General features: G+C 43.0%; 1 protein-coding gene across 1 annotated transcript; it reads left to right on the top strand.

Moving 5' to 3' along the window:
- The first annotated feature begins 18,166 nt into the window (after positions 1-18,166).
- LOC134350054 (DNA replication licensing factor MCM3-like) lies at positions 18,167-18,989 on the top strand. Its single transcript, XM_063054968.1, has one exon. The coding sequence runs from the start codon at positions 18,233-18,235 to the stop codon at positions 18,887-18,889; it is 657 nt and encodes a 218-aa protein (XP_062911038.1). The 5' UTR covers positions 18,167-18,232; the 3' UTR covers positions 18,890-18,989.
- Positions 18,990-21,497: the final 2,508 nt, after the last annotated feature.

Raw genomic sequence — 21,497 nt, 5'->3', positions numbered from 1 at the left:
CCACATTAGAAATGTAGAGCAAAAGGTCATCAGCATAAAGTGACACTTTGTGAGTAATACCCCTCCTTAAAATACCAGTGATATTATTAGATTCCCGGAAAGCAATAGCTGAAGGTTCTAAGACCAAATCAAAAAGCAAAGGACTCAAAGGACAACCTTGTCTGGTTCCACGTTGAAGTTTAAACGGTTTAGAATTCTGAGAGTTAGTAAGAACCTGACTGGATGGAGACTGATAAAGTAATTTAATCCATTGAATAAAATTGGGCCCAAAGTTAAGTTTTTCTAAAGGTTTAAATAAATAATTCCATTCAACCCCATCAAAGGCTTTCTCAGCATCTAAGGATATCACACATTCCGATATCTCCTCAGAAGGAGAATAACATTCAATAAACGACGGGTATTAAAGTGGGAGTATCAATTTTTGATAAATCCAGTCTGATCATCAGAAATAATAGATGGCAAAATATTTTCAATCCTACGAGCCAAAAGTTTAGATAAAATTTTAGTATCAACATTAAGTAAGGGAATTGGTCTATAAGAAGAACATTCAGTTGGATCCTTATTCTTTTTAAGAATAAGCGAAATAGAGGCTTCATAAAAAGATTGTGGCAACCTACCTAATTTAAAAGAGTCCGAAAGGACTGCTTTTTAAGTGAGGTATAAACAAAGAGGAAAAAGCCTTATAAAACTCTCTAGAAAATCCATCAGGGCCCAGAGCCTTCCCCAAGTGCAAAGAGTGAACAACCTTGGCAATTTCCTCATAAGAAATGGGTTGATCCAGCAATTTTCGATTATCATCAGAAAGTGTAGAAATACTTAATCGATCTAAGAAATTATTCATTACAGTTTTATCTTTAGGAGGATCAGAACTATAAAGTTTAGAGTAGAATTCTCTAAAAGTATTGTTTATTTCTAAATGATCAGATGTTTTATCACCATTAGCTTTACAAATTTCTTTAATTTGATGTTTAACTATAAAGGTCTTTAACTGGTTAGCCAATAGTTTACCCGTTTTATCTCCATGAACATAAAACTGACTTTTAACTTTTAAAAGTTGAGTTTCAATTGGATAAGTTAAAAGCAGATCGTATTTAGTTTTAATTTCAACACATCTTTTATATAAAGAAGATGCCAAAGCATATTTTTGGTCTAATTGTTTCAACTGATTGGCTAATTCAATTCTCTCCTTATTATCTTTTTTTCTGAACACTTGCAGTAAAATAAATAATTTGTCCTCTAATATAAGCCTTAAAAGCATCCCATAAAATAGGACTAGAAGTCTCTTCTAGCGTATTCTCTTCAAAAAAAGAGTAATTTGTCTTCCCAAAAATTTTAAAAAATCTTAAATTTTTAATTTTAATTTTAAAATTTAAAAAAATTTTAAAAATCAGGTAACAGAGTTGGATTAAAACGCCAGAATCTGTTTATTCAGGAGACACCTGGAAGATTTAAAGATAAAAACACAGGAGCATGATCTGAAACAGCAATTTCTTTATATTCACAGGATCGAACCAATGGAATCAATTGACTATCAACAAAAAAATAATCAATTCTGGAATACCTATGATGAACATGAGGAAAAAATGAGTGCAAAAAGTGCCAAACATCAACAATATCACATTTCATTAAAAAAGATTGGATAAAGGAGCCAGATCTACTCAAAGTCAATCATTTAAAAGATGAGCGATCTAAAACAGGGTCTAAAGAACAGTTAAAGTCTCCTCCTAAAACCAGAGAATACAGACTTAAATCTGGTAAAAGTGAAAAAAAAAGCGTTCAAAAAACCTGGATCATCTATATTCAGGGTATACAAATTAGTAAAAACCATTAACTTATTATCTAATTTCCCTGACACTATAACAAAGTGCCCATTGGTATCAGACACTACATTATGTTGAACCAAAGAAACTGAATTGTCTATAAGAATCAAAACTCCTCTAGCCTTAGCTTGAAAGGAGGAATGAAACAATAAGCCCTTCCAACGGCTGAAAAGACATAAATTATCACATTTATGAACATGTGTTGCTTGTAAAAAAAAATTGAGACATTCTGTTTCTTAATATAATTAAATATCTTATTACATTTTACAGGATGGTTTAATCCTTTCAGATTAAAACTAAGTAAATTAATAGTATGGTCCATTTTAATATTGTTTAAAAGAAAGGTTAGAATAAAAACCACTGGAATGTATATTAAATCTAAGCAATGAGCTTTAAGATAAAGTAACCAAGCAACAAATGAAGCTAAGAGAACCAAACAGAGAAAAAACCCACCCAAAGAGAGAAAGCTGACCAAAGGACAGTCAACAACATTACCCACCCAAAACAATCTACTGGCTGAGCTCCAAAAAATTTCCAAGGCTAACTACATTCCAACAAGACACAACAAAAACAGAGCAAAATTAAACACATTAAAAAACCTCATGAAAAATTATAGTATAAAATATTAAAAAGAGCTAAAATTCAGAACATATTAATTTGGAAAGAATTAACTCAATGAAAACGTACTAATGTTAAGAACTTAATTTTCTAAGCATAAAAAATAAAAGTACAAAAAAAATTAGATACGAAGGTATACCAAAAGTAAAAAAAAATTGTTCATAAAAGAAAGTAATGAACAATTAGACTGCTGATTCTAAAAAAGAGGATCTATCAGGCAGACACAACACCAATTTATGCAGGGAACTATTGAACCATTAAACTTCTGATACTGATTCAGAAGTTAAGAAATCATGCAGCTCTTGAGTCGAACAGAACCATTTCTGAGAGTCATTTTTCAAAATGATTCTAAGACAAGTGGGGTAACGAAGAGAGGGTTTAAAACCTTTATTATATAACTCTAACATAACTTTTTTAAACGTGAAGCATTCACTCAACACCTCAGGTGAAAAATCCTCCACAATTCTGATCTTCTGGCCTTCATAATCAATCATACTTTCCAGTGAGATTCATGAATTAAAAGTTTCTTGGTTTGAAAGTCGTGAAGACAAATTATCACTGAACGGATTGTTCTCCTGGAGGAGGACTTGGTACTGGCGATCTATGAGCTCGGTCTATTTTAGGTGGAGATTTTAAAATATTTGGAAATAAATTAGCCAAAAGGTTTGCAAAATATTCTGAAGGCTGATTGTCTTCCATTAACTCTTTAAAACCCAGAATACGTAAGTTATTTCTTCTGCTTCTATTTTCTAAGTCGATAATCTCCCATCTTAATGTTTCATTAACCTTTGACTGTTTATCACTGATCTTTTCCAGGTCATCAATCTTGGCATCCAACAGCGTCAAAGTTTCTTCATTCTCTTTTATCCACTTATCGTGTTCACTTAAAGTTTGTTGAATAGAATCAAATTTTACATCTATTCGTTTAAATTCAGCACCAAGTTGTCGGAACTCATCCGAAAGTTCATTTTTATGCTTCCGAAGTGTCTCCATAATAGACTCTAAAGTTAAAGAGGGTCCTCTTCTTTTTTAGTAGCTTTGGCATGACTCATCGTAAAACAATATTGCATTTAAAAGTAAGTTTTCAAAGCAAGTTGGAAACAGTAGATTAAGTAGAGTAGGAGCAATTATAAAAACGCTGCTACTCCATCAACAGCCGGTAGGTCACTGGCACCTTATACGTGCTTGCTATCTTATCTGAGCTCTATGTGCTGTTTTGTTTGGCTGTTTTGTTTCATGGGTATTCATGTATAGTTGAATGACAATTCAACTTGAACTTGAACTAACCATGGTGGAGAAGAGGACCGGACAGGAGTGGTTACCAGTAATTAGAAAAATTAATGTTCGTGCCATCAAGTTAGGTATGCTAAAATGGAATATGAGAGAAGAATCTTGGCCCGAAATGTCGACTGTTCACCTTCCTCTATAGGTGCTGCCTGACCTGCTGATTTCCTCCAGCATTTTGTGTGTGCTGTTTTCAATTTAAACTAATCCCCTCTCCCTCCATTCCCTGTAAATTCATATGCCTCTTCAAATGCTTCATAATTACGACTGTCGTATCCGTTTTCACAACCCCCCCCCACCCCCACTCTGACCCTGGCAGTGTATTCCAGGTGCCTACTGCTCTGTGTAAAAGATTGCCTCATAAATCTCCCTTATCCTTTCCCCCTCTCATCTTCAACAGACATCCCACCTCCCCTGGAAGTTCCAGGAGTCTCCCGCATATTGATAGTGGCTCTTGCGAGCGAGAAGGAGAGCAAGAGCGAGCATCCTGATTGGTCTCTCTTCGTGCTAAGTAGACCTATCAGTTTTCTCTGTGGGCGGGCTTTACAGTCGACCTCAAAAATAATGACAGTGCTGCTCACTACACTGTTTGGAACAGTGACTTTTCTATTGCCGTGGTGGGTTAAAATGTAAAAGGCATGTTGAGGTAAGTATAACAGATGTCATTCATTCATTAGCATAGCTAACGTTATTTAAACTAGCTGGCTAGCTGCTAAGGAGCTACTTTATTGATGCCCTACGTGATGAGGCCAAACTCCTTGTAGACTTGCTTAAAGTTGTAATAGAATAAATATGATAATATAATATAAGTACATATTTTAATGTCACATTTTCTGCAATTACCCAACTTGGATTACAGATTAGACAAAATCACTAAACAAAGTATTACATACACCCTTGAGGGTTGACCGTGAGGGCGGTGATATGGGGTTGCGGGGGGGTGGGGGTGCTACCTCCCTGAAATGAGTTTTTGCAGGGTGGGATGTCTGCCTTCAACATGAGGACAGGACCCAGGGAATTGGAAGCTGTCAAAATGGTGGAGAGCATGAGAGTTATCCCGGATGTAGATGACAGGGACTGGAATGGACTTCCCGCCAAACATACCATTTGGACAAATGCCTCATCGCTAGCACTCGCCAACAAACACCAAGGCCTCGACTGGCTGGCAGTGAGAGGGGCCCCTCCAGTCAGATCCTTCCTGCCCTGAGAGGCATGTGGCAGGGGCAAGATGGTCCCTCAGCTCTTCGTGACTCTGGATCTGTGATGGGGGTGTGGAGAAAGATGAAACAGTCCACGTCATGGTTCATCCTGCGTGATAGAGGATTCTGCAATCTCGAGGCTCTTCTCTGGGACACGCACAGAGACAAACATGGAGTGCTGCTGGCAGGTGGTCACCTCAGTGAATGATGCCCTTTGGTCTGCCCGAAGGTTGTGGGTCTGCCAGCACATCGAGATGTCCGTGGAGGAACGCCGCTGACTAGCACATTCCAGGATGCAGGAGTAGGTGCTGAGGGTCACACTGCAGCTCTCTGCAACCACTGGAAGGGCTTTGTTGGGGAGGCAACCATAGTATACGGTTCTTCTGCTGCTGGACAGGGAGAGGCCCCTCAATTATGGTAGTAGTATACCATCCCGGGTGGGGGGGGGGTGCATATGGGGACACAACTGGCTAATTGGTTTTAAACAATATAATTTAGCACTGAACGCATTGTCTATGAATTCAAAAATAAAAAGATTCAAGATTGTTTATTGTCATTTTCTGTACTCAAGTATAAAGGAGAATTAAATAATTGTCACTCCGGAACCGGTGCAGCACAAAAAACAGACACAATAAAATTTAAAAAAAGATGTTGCATGGCTTATTCTTGTAAATCCTTTTTATTTTGGAAAAAAAAAGTTTATTTCCATTAAAAATGGACTTCCAGCTGATCTATTCAAAGCAACACAGAGAAAATGCAGTCGGAACTCAGCAGGACAGGCAGCGTCTCTGGAAAGGAATCAACATTTTCAGCCAAGAACAGTTACCAGGACTGGAAAGGAAGGGGGGCGGAGGCCAGAATAAGAAGGTGGGGGTGGGGGGAGGAGAGGAGTACAAGCTAAAAGGTGATAGGTGAGACCAGGGGAGGGGGAAGGTAGGTGGCTGGGGGAGAGGGGTGTGTAGAGGAACGACTGACTGACATGTCAGAATGGGCATGGGAAGTAGAACGAAACTGAGTGGCCACTGGGGAAACCCACCTTTTGTGGTGGTTGAAACAAAGTTGCTAATCGATGCAGCCAACATTTTCTCACTCTGACTGTTCCACCGAGGGAGGGGGGCCACCCACCATTTTCTCAGTGACTGTTCCACCTGGGGGAGGGGGGCGGTGCCTGTATTTTCTCCACCTGGGGAGGAAGATAGGTGAAGGGGAAAGATAGGTGAAGTTGGAGGATAGGTGCTTGGTATTTATTTCTAGAGAAATAGAATATAAAAGCGAAGAGATAATGCTTAGGCTTTATAAGACACCCGTCAGGCTGCACTTGGAGTACCTTTGGAACAGAGGTAAGGAGTAGTGAATCTGTGGAACGCTCTGCCACAGACTATGGTGGAGGCCAAGGCCGTGGGCATATTTAAGGCGGAAGTTGATATTTTCCTGAACGGTCAGGGCATCAAAGGATATGACAAGAAGGCAGGTGCATGGGGTTGAGTGGGATCCAGGATCAGCCATGGTGGAATGGCAGAGCAGATGATGGGCTGAATGGCCTAATTCTGCTCCTGTCTTTTGGTCTTACGGTTTAATGGAGCGGTGTTGATAGCAATGTTGGAAGATAAATGACAGGGAATATTAGTGGGGGAATTGGATTGCTCTGCAAACTAGTATAGATTCAATGGGCTAAATGACCTCCTTTCTTGTAAGGAGAAATAAAAAGAGCACTAGTTAAATATGCAGGGATTATATTCATAAAGTCAGGCCTAAAAAACAATACATCAATTAAATCAGAAAGGAATGTTTGAATGAGGTTTGATTCTGTGGTGACAATGTCATGAACCCCATCAGGAATGTGTTAATGAGGGACTTTTGTCCAACAGACCAGATTTTGGGATAGAAGAAAGATCAAAACACATAAACAAAGGGCACATTACAACTGGATCCAGGAGCAGTGATGAGAAACATCACAGGTAAGGAATAGCTCGGAATCTAAGTCAAGAATCGGGGCTGAACTATTGAGAATCAAAAATGCTATGGCATGGGACTGTGCGGTGATTAGGAGATTTTAGATACTATGCAAGATCAAAGACAAAATGGGGTGTGTGAGAAAGAGAGGGGGGAGGAGAGAGGGAGATAGTGAGTGAGGGAGGGGAGGAAGAGTGGGAGAGAGTGAGTAAGGGAGGAAGGGAGGCAGAGAGAAAGGAAGGGAGAGCGAAAGAGAGTGAGTGAGGGAGGAAGGGAGAGAGAGAGAGGGAGAGAGGGTGGGGAGGGAGGGAGAGAGAGAGATAGAGCTGTGTATTATCTTTTGCACAGTACTGTATTTATCAATGTGGACCAGAGAGTCAGTTTGTAAATGTGGTGGGAAAAAAGGACGTTGGGAATGTTGAGGGTGGAGCGCCACAAGAGGGGTGTGAGACAAGTGGTAGAGAAGAAGTGCTGGGGCAGGGGGTGGCATGGGTGCAGGCACATCCAGTCCCAAGACACCGGGCAATGTCATTCGATTGCAAACAACTGGTTTACTGATCGTTCCAAAATATCTCATTGGTTCTTCCCGCTGAGCGCAGTTTCAATGGCACAGAGTCAGAATGACTGGTTTCACTAGCTGCAAGGTATCAATTGGAAGTGAAATTGTGTATAGGTTTTATTACCTGAAGATTGCTTCTCATTTCAGTTAATCCATAAATTTAGTTTTAAAAGATTGCTGGAAACAGCAACTAATGAGCCACACACACACACAAAATGCAGCAGATCAGGCAGCATCTTTTGAAATGAATACACAGTTGACGTTTCGGGCCGAGACCTTTCTTCACAACCTGATGAGCCTGAAGCCGTGACGCTATTACAGCTCGGGCCATTGGAGTTCGATTTCGTTTCTGGCGTCATCTGTAAGGAGTCTGTCTGACCTCCCCGTGGAACATGTGGGTTTCCTCCAGGTGCTCTGGTTTCCTCCCACAGTCCAAAGATGTACCAGAGAGTAGGTTAATCATCACTATGATTTGACCCGTGATTAGTTTAGGGTTAAATTTGGGTTGCCAGGCAGTACAGATTGCATGATAAATAAAATCATCAGTATTTTTAAATTATTAATTTGATTGTTACATCGTTCACTGTGAAACTTTATATGACTCAGCCCAGTGTGCAGGTGAAATATACTTGAAATGTCATTGGACTGATTAGGAATAGACTGAACTACATCTCTTCTCTCAGTAGCTGCTGCAGTGATATTATTGTCTAAGTACTAAAAGACTGTGGCACAAACATTTTGTATTTATCCAAGGTCCTCTTCTGCCGAGGAATCTGAAAAAAGATGTTATTGTTGTGATGCTGAGATACATCCTGGGATGTGCTGGGGTACAGCATCAGTGATGTAACCTGGGGTCATCGGATGTTTCAGGTCTTTCAACATCAGATATGCTCACCCATGCGACCCAGGGCTTGACTTGTGTTCCAGCAGCACTGGTCCATAGCCATCTGGAGGCCCGCACAGCAGTCTCTGTAATGGTCCTGATGGCTCTTTGCAGCCCCCGTAATGCCAAGGAGAGAGTAAGTTCTGCAGAGCAAGCAACCAGCAAAACCTCCACACCCCACCTCTGTAGGCTGGCATTGTCCTCCGCCACGGTCTCTGGCATTGCTCTATCAGCTGCCGCTATTTGGCTTTCTTACACTCAAACACCTCCTCAATCTGGTCTTGCAAAGGCACTGTCAATTCTACCATGACCACCTGCTCCAAGGTTTCTGACTAACGGCCACGTCAGGCCTCAGGGATGATGATGCGGTACATTCGGGGAACTTCAATTCCTTGCCATGATCAACTCTTAGTTGCCAGTTAGACGCTGCGCTGAGAAAGCCTGCTGGTTCTCTGGTTGTCAATGTAGCAAAGAAATATTGAATGCTGGAGAACAAACGTAGCAGAAAATTCATGGGTTTATGTGACGCTATTTTGTCTAGTAATATTAACCTGTCTTTTGAAATGAAATGCAATTGCGGAGGCTAATTTCCTGTCAAAACACAGAAGGTAGAACATTGAAATGAAGCTCCTCCTTCGATGCCAAGGGCAGGTGCATTGAAAGAGATGACTGAGCAGTGTTTAATGATTCAGCAGTACCAGCTCCTCACTGCAGCCTGCTTGGGCAGTATGATTATAGGCTGGCAAGTCCATTTGTCAGACTGCATAATTATGATCCACTTGCAGCTTGCTGAAACTAACTATTGCAGATAAGAGAGTCATTAACTGGACTGCAATGGTCAAATAATGATTGAATTAGTGTTTGGTTATTCCCTGTGGCCATCAGAGTAAGCTTTATTATCACTGACATAGTCGTGAAATGTGTAGTTCTCTGGCAGCAGCACAGTGCAAAACATCAAAAAAGTTGCGATAAGTTACAGTAAAGGATAACTACTGTAAATTGTGCAAAAGAAGAATCGTGAGGTAGCGTTCAGAAAACTGATGGCAGAGGGGAAAGAGCTGTTCCTCAAAACACTGAGAGTGTGTTTTCAGTTCCTGTACCTCCTCCATGATTTATAGTAATGAGAAGAGGGCATTTCCCAGGCATTGGGGGCCCTTCATGATGGAAGCCACCTTCTTGAGCCACTGCCTGTGAATGTGTCCTTGGTGCTGGGGAGGGTTGTGTCCATGAGGGATTTTTCAATCTGCAGCCTGTTGCGATCCTGTGCGTTGGCGCCTTCTTATCAGGCAATGATGGATCTGGTCAGAATGCGCTACACCGCACACCTTTAAAAAATTGCTGACCGACTGAAGGTATGCTTTAATGTGGTCAACCTATAAGCATCTGGTTCTCCCCATGTGGTGGAGACCACAGTCTGCGTCCGGTTGATTTGAAGAAGTGTGGCTGAATTACAGCTTCAACCAGAATGAAAGTGGCTGGGTCGCGGGATGGTGGGAGGAGCTGAGGCGAAAGCCCAGCACGTGCAGTTGCATGGGAAGGTATAGAGAGAAATGGAATGATTGGTGGACACTGAAGAGCAGATTGTGATGGATAGGGATAGGATTTATTTATTTATTTAGAGGTGATGGCAGGAGGGAAGGAGCTGTTCCTGAAACATTGAGAGTGGACCGCGAATCTCCTGCATCCCCTTCCCGATTGTAGTATTGAGAAGAGGGTATGTTCCAGATGATGGGGGTCTTTCATGATAGAAGCTGTCTTTCAGGCCTACGAACCGTGCTGCCCAGCAATCCACTGATTTGACACTAGCCTAATCACCGCACAACTCCACCATTGAAGGTCCCAAGCCTGGGTTTTTCCTGTAAAAACCCAGAACTACAGAAAAACCACAGAAATTTATCCCTGAGAGCAAAGGATTTTCACGTAGAAGCCTGGACAAAGAACACCTGATGATATGACCTTGAAGCTGACACCAAGAAAATGGGCCACACAACTTGAAAGACTAGTTCGGGGCAGAGGACTCTGACGAGTTACTGTCAGTGGCTTATGCCCCAGTAGGAGTGATGGGCTGAAATAAATAAGTAATCACAGGATAATTTACAATGACCAATCAACCTACTAACTGGTATGTCATTGGACTGTGGGCGAAAACCGGAGCACCTGGAGGAAATCCATATGATCACATGGAGAATGTACAAACTCCTTACAGACAGCGTCAAAACTGAACTCTGAACTCCGACACCCTGAGATGTAGTAGTGATACACTAATCAGTAGGCTACCGTGGTGCCCCCAAAATTGGGGCTCTCGGAATTGTGTCGGAGGTGGTGGAAAATGCGAACGATGAAGGAGTAAAGATGTAGCAGGGTGTTCGCAGGACGTGATGGACAGAGCTGTTGTGGCAGATAGGAGAAGCTAGGAATTTATTTTCTTGCATGTAGAAGACTGAGGAGTGATTTTATAGAGGGGTACAAGATCGTAAGGGGCATAGAAAGGGTGAATACAAGAAGTCTTTCTCCAAGATTCGGAGAGTCAAAATTTAGAGGGCAAATGTCTAAGGTGAGAGTGGAAAGATTCAATAGGAACTTGAGGGGCAACTTTTTTACTTGAAGATTGGAATATAGATGGAATAGCTGCCATAAGTGTTTAAGGCAGATGCACTAATAACTTTTAAAAAACAGTTGGACAGGTACATGGATCAGAAAGGTTTAGAAGGTTATAGGGCAAATTCTGGCTAGTGAGATTAACTTGGAGGGCATGGACCAGTTGGGCAAAGGGTCTGTTTCTATACCATATCACATTATATCTCCATGACTCTATGACTGTGAAGGATGGAGTAGCAAAGGTGACCAAAGGAACCCGGTTCTTGTTCTGACCAGGAAACGGGTCTCAACACTCTCAAAGTACCACAAGGGTTTGTACTTCTCACTGTCATGAAGTGCGCTGGCAATGTTGGAACCCAAGTGCAGGGGAAAGACAGATTCCGATATAGAGGTGACAAGACCACAATTATTCATAATAATCCCAAAATAACATAGGTGGCTCATCCGAGAAATACCACTAGAAGTAACATTCTTAAAACTGGGAGCTTCAGTTTGCGCTAATTGGGCATCCACTTTAATAATACAAGTCGCACGGAATTCATGAGCAGATCAAAATAAACTTAACAAGCTTAAACAGGAAGCACCAGGATACAGCATTACAAAGAGTGAGATAGTCAAGAAAAACCCAAGGAACGCAGGATGATTAATGACTCTACTTAAACAACAATTAACCAATTCAGGTGCTCGAAAAACCTCGGAGCCAACACATTCCAAAGGCTTACACAGGCTTGAAGGGCCGAGCTCATAGATGAGAGCTTAGTCTCCGTGGATGTACATTGTTCAAAAGGATAGGCAGAAAAACAGAAGGGGTGGTGTTACCCTTTTGGTAAAAAAAATACCAAATCATTAGAAAGAGGTGACGTAGGGTCAGAAGGCGTGGAATCATTGTGGATAGAGCGAAGGAATTGCAAGGCAAAAATATCCTGATGGGAGTTTTATGCAGACCCCCAAACAGCAATAAGAATGCGGTCTGTAAATTACAGCGGGAGATAGAAAATGCATGCCAAAAGGGCAACATTACAACAATCATGGGGCATTTAAATATGCGGGTAGATTGGGAAAATCAGGTTGGTTCTGGATTACAGGAGTGAACATTTCTAGCGTGCCTATGAAATGGCTTTTCAGAGCAGCTCATGGTTGAGTCCACTAGAGGGTCATCTATTCTGGATTGGGTGTTGTGCAATGAACCAGAATTGATTAGAGAGCTTAAGGTAAAGAAAACACTTGGGGGCAAGTGATCATATGATCGAATTCACCCTGAAATTTGAGAAGAAGAAGCTGAAGTCAGATGCATCAGTATTACATTTGAGTAATAGGAATTACAGAGGCACGAGAGAGGAGTTGGCCAAAATTGATTGCAAAAGAACACTAGCCAGGATGACAGCAGAGCAACAATAGATGGAATTTTTGGAAGCAATTCGGAAGGCACAGGATATATACATCCAAGGCAGGAAGAAGTATTCTAAAAGAAAGATGACACCACCATCACTAACAAGAGAAGTCTGTCAGTACCTCCAGTTGAAGTCTATCTTTTTGTGTGCTTTTCCCTAGCTATCAGTCTGTGGTTTTGTATTGCTATGTACTCCTGTCCCCACTCCCGCTCTACTCCGGCCCCTGTATTACTGAGTACTCTGTCTCTCACCTGTTTCTCATTATTACCTGTATTGCTGCCACCTGTGTCTCATTGTGCTCCACCTATCATCTGCCTCTCTGTTTACTGCTCAGTGTATTTCAGTCCTGTGTTTTCACCTGTTTGTTGCTAGATTGTACCAATGAATTTTCCTGAGCCTTTCCAGCATTCATAGCTGTACTCTGTCTGTCAACTCTGCCTGTTTCCAGATAACAGGAATTCTGCAGATGCTAGAAATTCAAGCAACACACACAAAAGTTGCTGGTGAACGCAGCAGGTCAGGCAGCATCTGTAGGAAGAGGTGCAGTTGACGTTTCAGGCCGAGACCCTTCGTCAGGACTAACTGAAAGAAGAGTGAGTAAGGGATTTGAAAGTTGGAGGGGGAGGGGGAGATCCAAAATGATAGGAGAAGACAGGAGGGGGAGGGATAGAGCCGAGAGCTGGACAGGTGATAGGCAAAAGGGATACGAGAGGATCATGGGACAGGAGGTCTGGGAAGAAAGACAAGGGGGGTGAACCCAGAGGATGGGCAAGGGGTATATTCAGAGGGAGAAAAAGGAGAGTGAGAGAAAGAATGTGTATAAAAATAAGTAACAGATGGGGTACGAAGGGGAGGGGGGCCTTAGCGGAAGTTAGAGAAGTCGATGTTCATGCCATCAGGTTGGAGGCTACCTAGACGGAATATAAGGTGTTGTTCCTGCAACCTGAGTGTGGCTTCATCTTTACAGTAGAGGAGGCCGTGGATAGACATGTCAGAATGGGAATGGGATGTGGAATTAAAATGTGTGGCCACTGGGAGATCCTGCTTTCTCTGGCGGACAGAGCGTAGATGTTCAGCAAAGCGGTCTCCCAGTCTGCGTCGGGTCTCGCCAATATATAAAAGGCCACATCGGGAGCACCTCCTGTCCCATGATCCTCTCGTATCCCTTTTGCCTATCACCTGTCCAGCTCTTGGCTCTATCCCTCCCCCTCCTGTCTTCCCCTATCATTTTGCATCTCCCCCTCCCCCTCCAACTTTCAAATCCCTTACTCACTCTTCCTTCAGTTAGTCCTGACGAAGGGTCTCGGCCTGAAACGTCGACTGCACCTCTTCCTACAGATGCTGCCTGGCCTGCTGCGTTCACCAGCAACTTTTATGTGTGTTGCTTCTGTTTCCAGATTCTGGTTTTTGGATTTCTCTGGATGTTTTAATCTCTGCCTGAACTTTGACACTGACTTTGTTTGTACCTTGGGATTTGTTACTCAGTTAATATCATTGTGTGCACAGTACTGGGTGGGTCTGCGATTGGATCCCTGCTCCAGCATCCTGACAGAAGTCAAAGCCAACACAAAAGCCAAAGAGAAGGCATATGATAGTACAAAAATTAATATGAAAATTAGTATGAAGTTAGAGGATTGGGAAGCTTTTAAAAACCAACAGATGGCAACTAAAAAAGATGGAATATGAAACTAAGCTAGTCAATAATTTTCAAGAGTATACCAAAACTTTCTTCATATACATAAACTATAAAAGGCAGGTAAGAGTGGATAGTGGACCATTGGAAAACAATGCTGGAGAGATAGTAATGGGGGACAACAAAATGGAGGATGAACTGAATAAGTATTTTGCATCATTCTTCAGTCTGGAAGAGACTAGCAGTATGGTGGACGTTCCAACTGTCAGGTGTGAAGTGTGTGAAGTTACCACAACTAGAGAGAAGTTTCTTGGGAAACTGAAAGGGCTGAGGTAGATAAATCACCTGGACCAGATGGTATACATCCTAGAGTTCTGAAAGAGATGGCTGAAGAGATTGTAGAGGTATTAGCAATGATCTTTCAAGAATTGCTGGATTCTGGAATGATTCTGGAAGATTGGAAAATTGCAAGTGACGCTCGACTCTTCAAGAAGGGAGCGAGTCAGAAGTAAGGGGAATATAGATCAGTTAGTCTGACTTCAGGGGTTGGGAAGATGATTAAGGATGAGATTTCAGGGTACTTGGAAGCATATGATAAAATAGGCCATAGTCAGCATGGTTTCCTCAAGGGAAAATCTATTCTGACAAATCTGTTAGAATTCTTTGAAGAAATACCAAGTAGGATAGACGAAAACAAGTCGATTGACGTTGTGTACTTAGATTTTCAGCAGGCCTTTGACAAGGTGCCACACATTAGGCTACTTAACAAGCTATGATTCCATGATACTACAGGAAAGATTCTAATGTGGATGAATCAGTGGCTGATTGACAGGAGGCAAAGAGTGGGAATAAATGGAAACTTTTCTGGCTGCTAGTGGTGTTCCACTGGGGGTCTGCGTTGGGACTGATTCATTTTACATTATATGTCAGTGATTTGGATGCTGGAATTGATGACTTTGTTGCAAAGTTTGCAGATGATATGAAGACAGTTGGAGGGGTAGGTAGTTTTGAGGAAGTAGAGAAGCAAGGACTTAGACAGATTAGGAGCATGGGGAAAGAAATGGCAGATGGAATACAGTGTTGGGAAGTGTATGGACATTGACAGAAGAAATGAAAGGGTTGACTATTTTCAAAATAGAGAGAACATACAGAAAACTGATGTGCAAAGGGACTTGGGAGTCCTTGCAGGTTTCCTCGTGTTTGAGAGTCCTTGTGCAGGATTCCCTAAAGATTAATTTGCAGGTTGCAGCTATGGTGCGGAAGGCAAATACAATGTTAGCACTCATTTCAAGAGATCTAGGATATAACAGCAAGGATGTAATGTTGAACTTTACAAAACACTGGTGCCTCACTTGGTGTGGGTTTGGGCTGCTTATTGTTGACTGGAGTGCTTCTGCGCAAGTCTGGCAAAGAGCTTTAACAACCCAATCTCCATAAAAGAGGGGTACCATCTAGCGGAGTGGTCATCGTCAGAGTGGTAACGCTTTGGCTCAATTGTGCTTTGGTGAGATCAGGCAGAGGCTAAGTAAGTAAGTTTATTTCTTATTTCTTCTTTCTTATTTAACTCGAGAGAATGGGGAAAATGTCAGCAAGGCCAGCGCTGTGTTCTGGGTGTCAAATGTGGGATATGTGGGATATCTGGGAGACTGTCAGCCTCCCTGATGGCCACACCTGCACCAGATGCATTGAGCTGCAGCTCCTTAGAGACGGTGTTAAGGAACAGGAGCTGCAGCTTGATGACCTTCAGCTTGTTAGGGAAAGTACAGAGGTGATAGAAACTACAGGCAAGTAGTCACCGCAAGGCTACAGGAGACAGATAGATGGGTGACTGTCAGATAGTGGAGAGCACTCCTGGTGCCGTCCCCCTCAACAATAAGTATTCCATTTTGAGTTCTGTTGGGGAGGGGGGTCAACCTACCCTGGGGGAAGAAACAGCGGCTGTGCCTCTGACACAGAGTCTGCCCCGTGGCTCAGAAGGGTAATGAAAGGAAGAGGATGAAGGCAGTAATAGTGGACTCTATAGTTAGGGGGACAGATAGGCGATGCTGTGGATTTAAAAAAAAGAGAAACGTGGCTGGTGGTTTGCCTCCCAGGTGCCAGGGTCTGAGATGTTTCTGAACATGTTCACAATATCCTGAAAAGGGAGGGGCGGTGGCCAGAAGTCATGGTGCATATTGGTACCAACGACATAGGTAGAAAAAGGGAGGAGATCCTGAAAACAGAATACAGGGAGTTAGGATGGAAGCTGAGAAGCAGGACCTCAAGAGTAGTAATTGTTGGTTTGCTGCCTATGCCACGTGACAGTGATGATAGAAATAGAATAAGGTGGCAGGTAAATGAGTGGCTGAAGGGTTGGAGCAGGGGGCAGCGATTCAGATTTTTGGAACTCTGTGAGCTCTTTTGTGGCTGGTACGACCTGTACAAAAAGGACGGGTTGCACTTGTATCCAAAGTGGACTGGTATTCTTGCGGACAGGTTTACTAGAGCTGTTGGGAGTGGTTTAAACTAATATGACGGGGATGGGAACCAAGATGATAGGACGGAGGATAAGGCAGCAGGTTTATCATTAGATGATGGGTGTAACATGAATGTAAGGAAAAACAAGTCAAAAACTGGGCACAAATGCAGACAGAGTAAAGAGTCAAATTGTATCGGGCAAAAGGGCAAAGAATGCAAGACTGAAGATGTGATATTTAAATGTATGTAGCATTTGGAATAAGGTGGATAAACTCATGGCGTAATTAGAGATTAGCCAGTATGACTGTGGGCATAACTGAGTCTTGGCTGAGAGAAGGACGCAGTTGGGAGCTTAACATCAAAGGATTATCACTACAGGAAGGATGTGAAAGCAAAAGAGGGTGCAGAGTAAACTTGCAAGGATGTCGCCTGGGTTTGGGAGCATGCCTTATTAGAATAGGTTGAGTGAACTTGGCTTTTTCTCCTTGGAGCGACGGAGGATGAGAGGTAACCTGATAGAGGTGTACAAGATGATGAGAGGCATTGTTTGTGTGGATAGTCAGAGGCTTTTTCCCAGGGCTGAAATGGCTAACAGGAGAGGGCACAGGTTTAAGGTGCTTGGAAGTAGGTACAGAGGAGATGTCAAGGGTAAGCTTTTTACGCGGAGAGTGGTGAGTGTGTGGAATGGACTGCAGGCGACAATGGTGGAGGTGGATATGATAGGGTCTCTTAAGAGACTCCCGGATAGGTACATGGAGATTAGAAAATAGAGGGCTATGGGTAACTCTAGGTAATTTCTAAAGTAAGTACATGTTCGGCAGACATGTGGGCCAAAGGGCCTGTGTTATGCTGTAGGTTTCTTGCGTTTCTATGATATACTTTATATCGAAAGGACAGGCAGGAAGGCATAAGTGGTGGTGTGGCTCTGTTGGTAGGAGATGGAATTACATCTTTAGAAAGAGATGACAAGTGTCAGAAAATATTGAATCTTATGGGTGGAGTTAAGAAACTGCAAGGGTAAAAAAAAATCATATGGGAATCCTATATGGGACTCCAAATAGTAGCCAAGATGTGGGGTTGAGATTGCAAATGGAGCTGGAAAAGGCAAGAAATTAGGGTAATGTCACCATTGTAATGGGGGACTTCAATATGCAAGGCAATTTGGAAAATCAGGTTGGTGTCGGATCGCAAGAGAGGGAATTTGTTGAATGTCTCCAAGATGGCTTTTTGGAGCAGCTTGTGCTTGAGTCAACTTGGGGAAAGTCTATCTTAGATTGGGTGTTGTGTAACAACCCAGATCTTATTAGGGAGCTTAACGTAAAGGAAGCCTTAGTATGCAGTTTGATTGAATTCATGCTGCGGTTTGAGAGGGAGAAGCATAAGTCGCGTGTACCAGTATGTCAATGGAATAAAGGGAATTACAGAGGCATGAGAGAGGAGCTTGCCCAGGTGGATTGGAGGAGGAGACTGACAGGGATGGGCAGAGCAGAGGTGGCTGAAGTTTCTGGGAATAGTTCACAAGGCACAGGATAGATATGACCCACAGAAGAAGTTTGCAAATGGCAGAGCTGGGCAACCATGGCTGACAAGGGAAGTTAAGGACTGCATAAAGGTGAAGGAAAGGGGATATAAGGTAACAAAATTGAGTGGGAGGTTGGATGATTGGGAAGCTTTTAAATTGCAACAAAAAGCAACTTAAAAAGCTACATGAAGGGAAAAGATGAAATATGAGAGCACACTAGCCAATAACATAAATCAGGGTACTAAACCTGTGCTCACCACAGAAGCAGCCAACTACATTGCGGAGGAGTACTCCAGCTTGCGTAGCCAGGACCAGATGAGTTCCGATGTGGCTCGGACTTCACCGGTCACTGCCCGAACTCTGGAGACCTTGATCAGGTTGTCGACTGCCCACGCAAAAGCCAGGATGAGCAAATCCATCGACCTCCAAGATGCTGAAGCTGCTGTCGAACTGGTTCAGTTTGCTTACTTCAAGAAGGTTTTGGAGAGACAAAAGAAATCACGCAAAGATGAGAGTGACGTGGAGACGGAGGAAGAGGAGGTGACCCAGGATGATGGCGACAGCAAGAAGAGGAGGAAGCCCCAGTCGAAGGGTGGTGAAGGCAGAAAGCGGAGACGGGAGCTGGGTGAGGATGAGCAGTATGACCCCTACGACTTCAGTGATGCTGAGGAGGAGGCTCCAGACACCCAGCCGCGCACTCCAAAGACCCCTGATGCTGACGAGCGGATGGACGTCGGTGATGGAGCTGCTGAAACTGTGCTAAGTGAAGAAAGGTTGAAGGTGTTCAAAGCTGCCCTGTTAGATGCTTTCAAAGCTGTACATGCACAGTCCCTCGGAATGCAAACCCTGATGGCTTCAATCAACAAAGGAAATGAGGTTCCATTCTCCGAGGAGGAGGTGCAGGCCGCTCTCGACAAGATGCAGGAAGACAACCAGATTATGGTGTCAGATCAGATCATCTTCCTGATCTGAAGTAGTCAATTTCAACATGCACCTCCTGTGCATCAGACAGATCTAAAAGCACAGTGGGGTGTGACTAAAGGACCTGCTGTGACTGCTTAAATATTGGCCAATTTTTTTTGTAGAAATTAAAAGCTTTTTCAGTTATATAAAGAGTAAAAGGAAAGTGAGCATTGATATTAGACTGCTGGAAAATGATGCTGGTGAGGTAGAAATGGGGACAAAGAAATGGCAGATGAACTTAATGGGTACTTTGTATCAGTCTTCACTGTGGAAGACGCTAGCAGTGTGCCAGAAGACTGCAAGTGTCAGGGAGCAGGAGTGAGTGCCATTGCTATTACAAGGGAAAAAGTGCCAGGCAAACTGAAAAGTCTTAAGGTGGATAAGTCACCTGAACCAGATGGACTACATGACAGAGACCTGAGAGAGGTTGTTAGAGATAGCGGATCTTTCAAGTTGATTCTGGCATGGTCCCGGAGGACTGGACAATTGCGAATGTCACTGAACTCTAAGAAGGGAGGAAGGTAAAAGGAAGGAAATTATAGGCCAGTTAGCCTAACCTAAGTGGCTGGGAAATTGTTAGAGTCCATTATTAAGGATAAGGTTTCGGGGTACTTGGAGACTAATGAAAAATGCATCAAAGTCAGCGTGGTTTCTGAAAAGGGAAATCTTGCGTAACAAATTTGAGTTCTTCGAGGAAGTAACAAGCAGGGTGGACAAACGAGAGGCAGCGGATGTCATTTACTTGGATTTTCAAAAGGCATTTGATAAGCTGCCTCATATTAGGCTGTTTAACAAGATAAAATCCAGTGGTGTTACAGGAAAGATACTGGCATGGATAGAGGAATGGCTGACAGGCAGGAGGCAATGAGTGGGAATAAAGGGGCCTTTTTGGTTGGCTGCCAGTGACAAGTGGTGTTTTTCAGAGGTCAGTATTGGGACAGCTACTTTTCACATTATTTGTTAATAATTTGGATAATGGAATTGATGGCTCTGTGGCAAAGTCTGCAGATGATATGGAGATAGGTCGAGGGGTAGGTCGTACTGAGGAAGCAATGTGATTGTAGCAGGACTTAGACAAATTGGAAGAATGGGCAAAAAAGTGGCCGATGAAAGACAGTGTTGGGAAATGTATGATAATGTATTTTGGTAAAAGGAACAATAGTGCAGACTATTATCTAAACGGGGAGAAAATTCAGACATCAGCTTGAATCAGCTTGGAGCAGATGTGGTGGACCAAATAGCTTGCTTCTACTCCTATATCTTATGGTCTTGTAGTCTTATTATACTAGCATTGTCTTGCCACTGTCTGGAAGGAATTTGTATGTTCTCCTCATGACCACATGGGTTTGCTCTGTGTGCTTCAACTCCCCCCCACACACACACATTCCAAAGGCATACAAGTTAGGGTCAGTAAGTTGTTGGCATATTGGTGTCAGAGGTGTGGCGACAGTTCTGTGCTGCCCCCAGGATGCCCTTGGACTTTGTTGATTGTCAGCACAAAGCGACACATTTCGCTGTTCCGATGCACATGTAAGAAATAAAGCTAACCTAAATCTCATATTGGCCCAGGTTTGGGTTTTAAAAAAAAAAGACTTCCGTGATCTGCTGGCAAACTGAATCTAAGTGTCTGTCAAAATCCTTGACCGTCAAGGTTATGCGGACTTCCTCACCTTCAGTTCGTAAACTAATTTCTCTCACTTGGTATTAGGATTCTGGAAGTGATGTGGTGTTGAACACCTGAAAGCAGTAAATGTGAGCTGACTACACCGGCCCCATATAGGGATGCATCTCAGCAAGTTCCACAGATCTCCTTCAGTGGTAGAGTGCAGACACGCACTATTTGAAACCTGATGCGTGTGCTGTTGAAGTACCTCTTCACACTGTGAATGCCAATTCCATCTGACTTCTGCTTTCAACAGTTCATAAAGGCCACAGCAAGGCTGGCAGACTGGAGAGGAACTAGACGCAACACATCAACGAGCCAGGAACCAGCTGAGCCCCCTTCCTGGCTGATGCTGGTGCATTGCCATCAACATCCATTTTGCTTTGAGTTCCCTACAAGCTGTCAGCATCACTTCCATCACTCCATTGATCTCAACAGCGATTGTTACTTCTCCCCTTTCACTCTGATCTGTTGTGATGGAACCTGGATGTGACTCTAGAACAGAATGTGGAACATTACAGCACAGTACAGGTCTTTAGACCTACAACGTTGAGCCAATCTATAAAACTCTGGTTAGGCCACTCTTGGAGTACTGTGTCCAGTTCTGGTCGCTTCACTATAGGAAGGATGTGGAAGCATTGGAAAGGGTACAGAGGAGATTTACCAGGATGCTGCCTGGTTTAGAGAGTATGCATTATGATCAGAGATTAAGGGAGCTAGGGCTTTACTCTTTGGAGAGAAGGAGGATGAGAGGAGACATGATAGAGGTGTACAAGATAATAAGAGGAATAGATAGAGTGGACAGCCAGCGCCTCTTCCCCAGGGCACCACTGCTCAATACAAGAGGACATGGCTTTTAGGTAAGGGGTGGGAAGTTAAAGGGGGATATTAGAGGAAGGTTTTTTACTCAGTGGTTGGTGCATGAAACACACTGCCTGAGTCAGTGGTGGAGGC

The sequence above is a fragment of the Mobula hypostoma genome, chromosome 8 (genome assembly GCF_963921235.1).
Source record: "Mobula hypostoma chromosome 8, sMobHyp1.1, whole genome shotgun sequence".
In the NCBI taxonomy this organism is placed as follows: domain Eukaryota; kingdom Metazoa; phylum Chordata; class Chondrichthyes; order Myliobatiformes; family Myliobatidae; genus Mobula; species Mobula hypostoma.
Note: the sequence above shows the minus strand (reverse complement) of the source record. Positions and strands in the feature narration are given on the sequence as shown.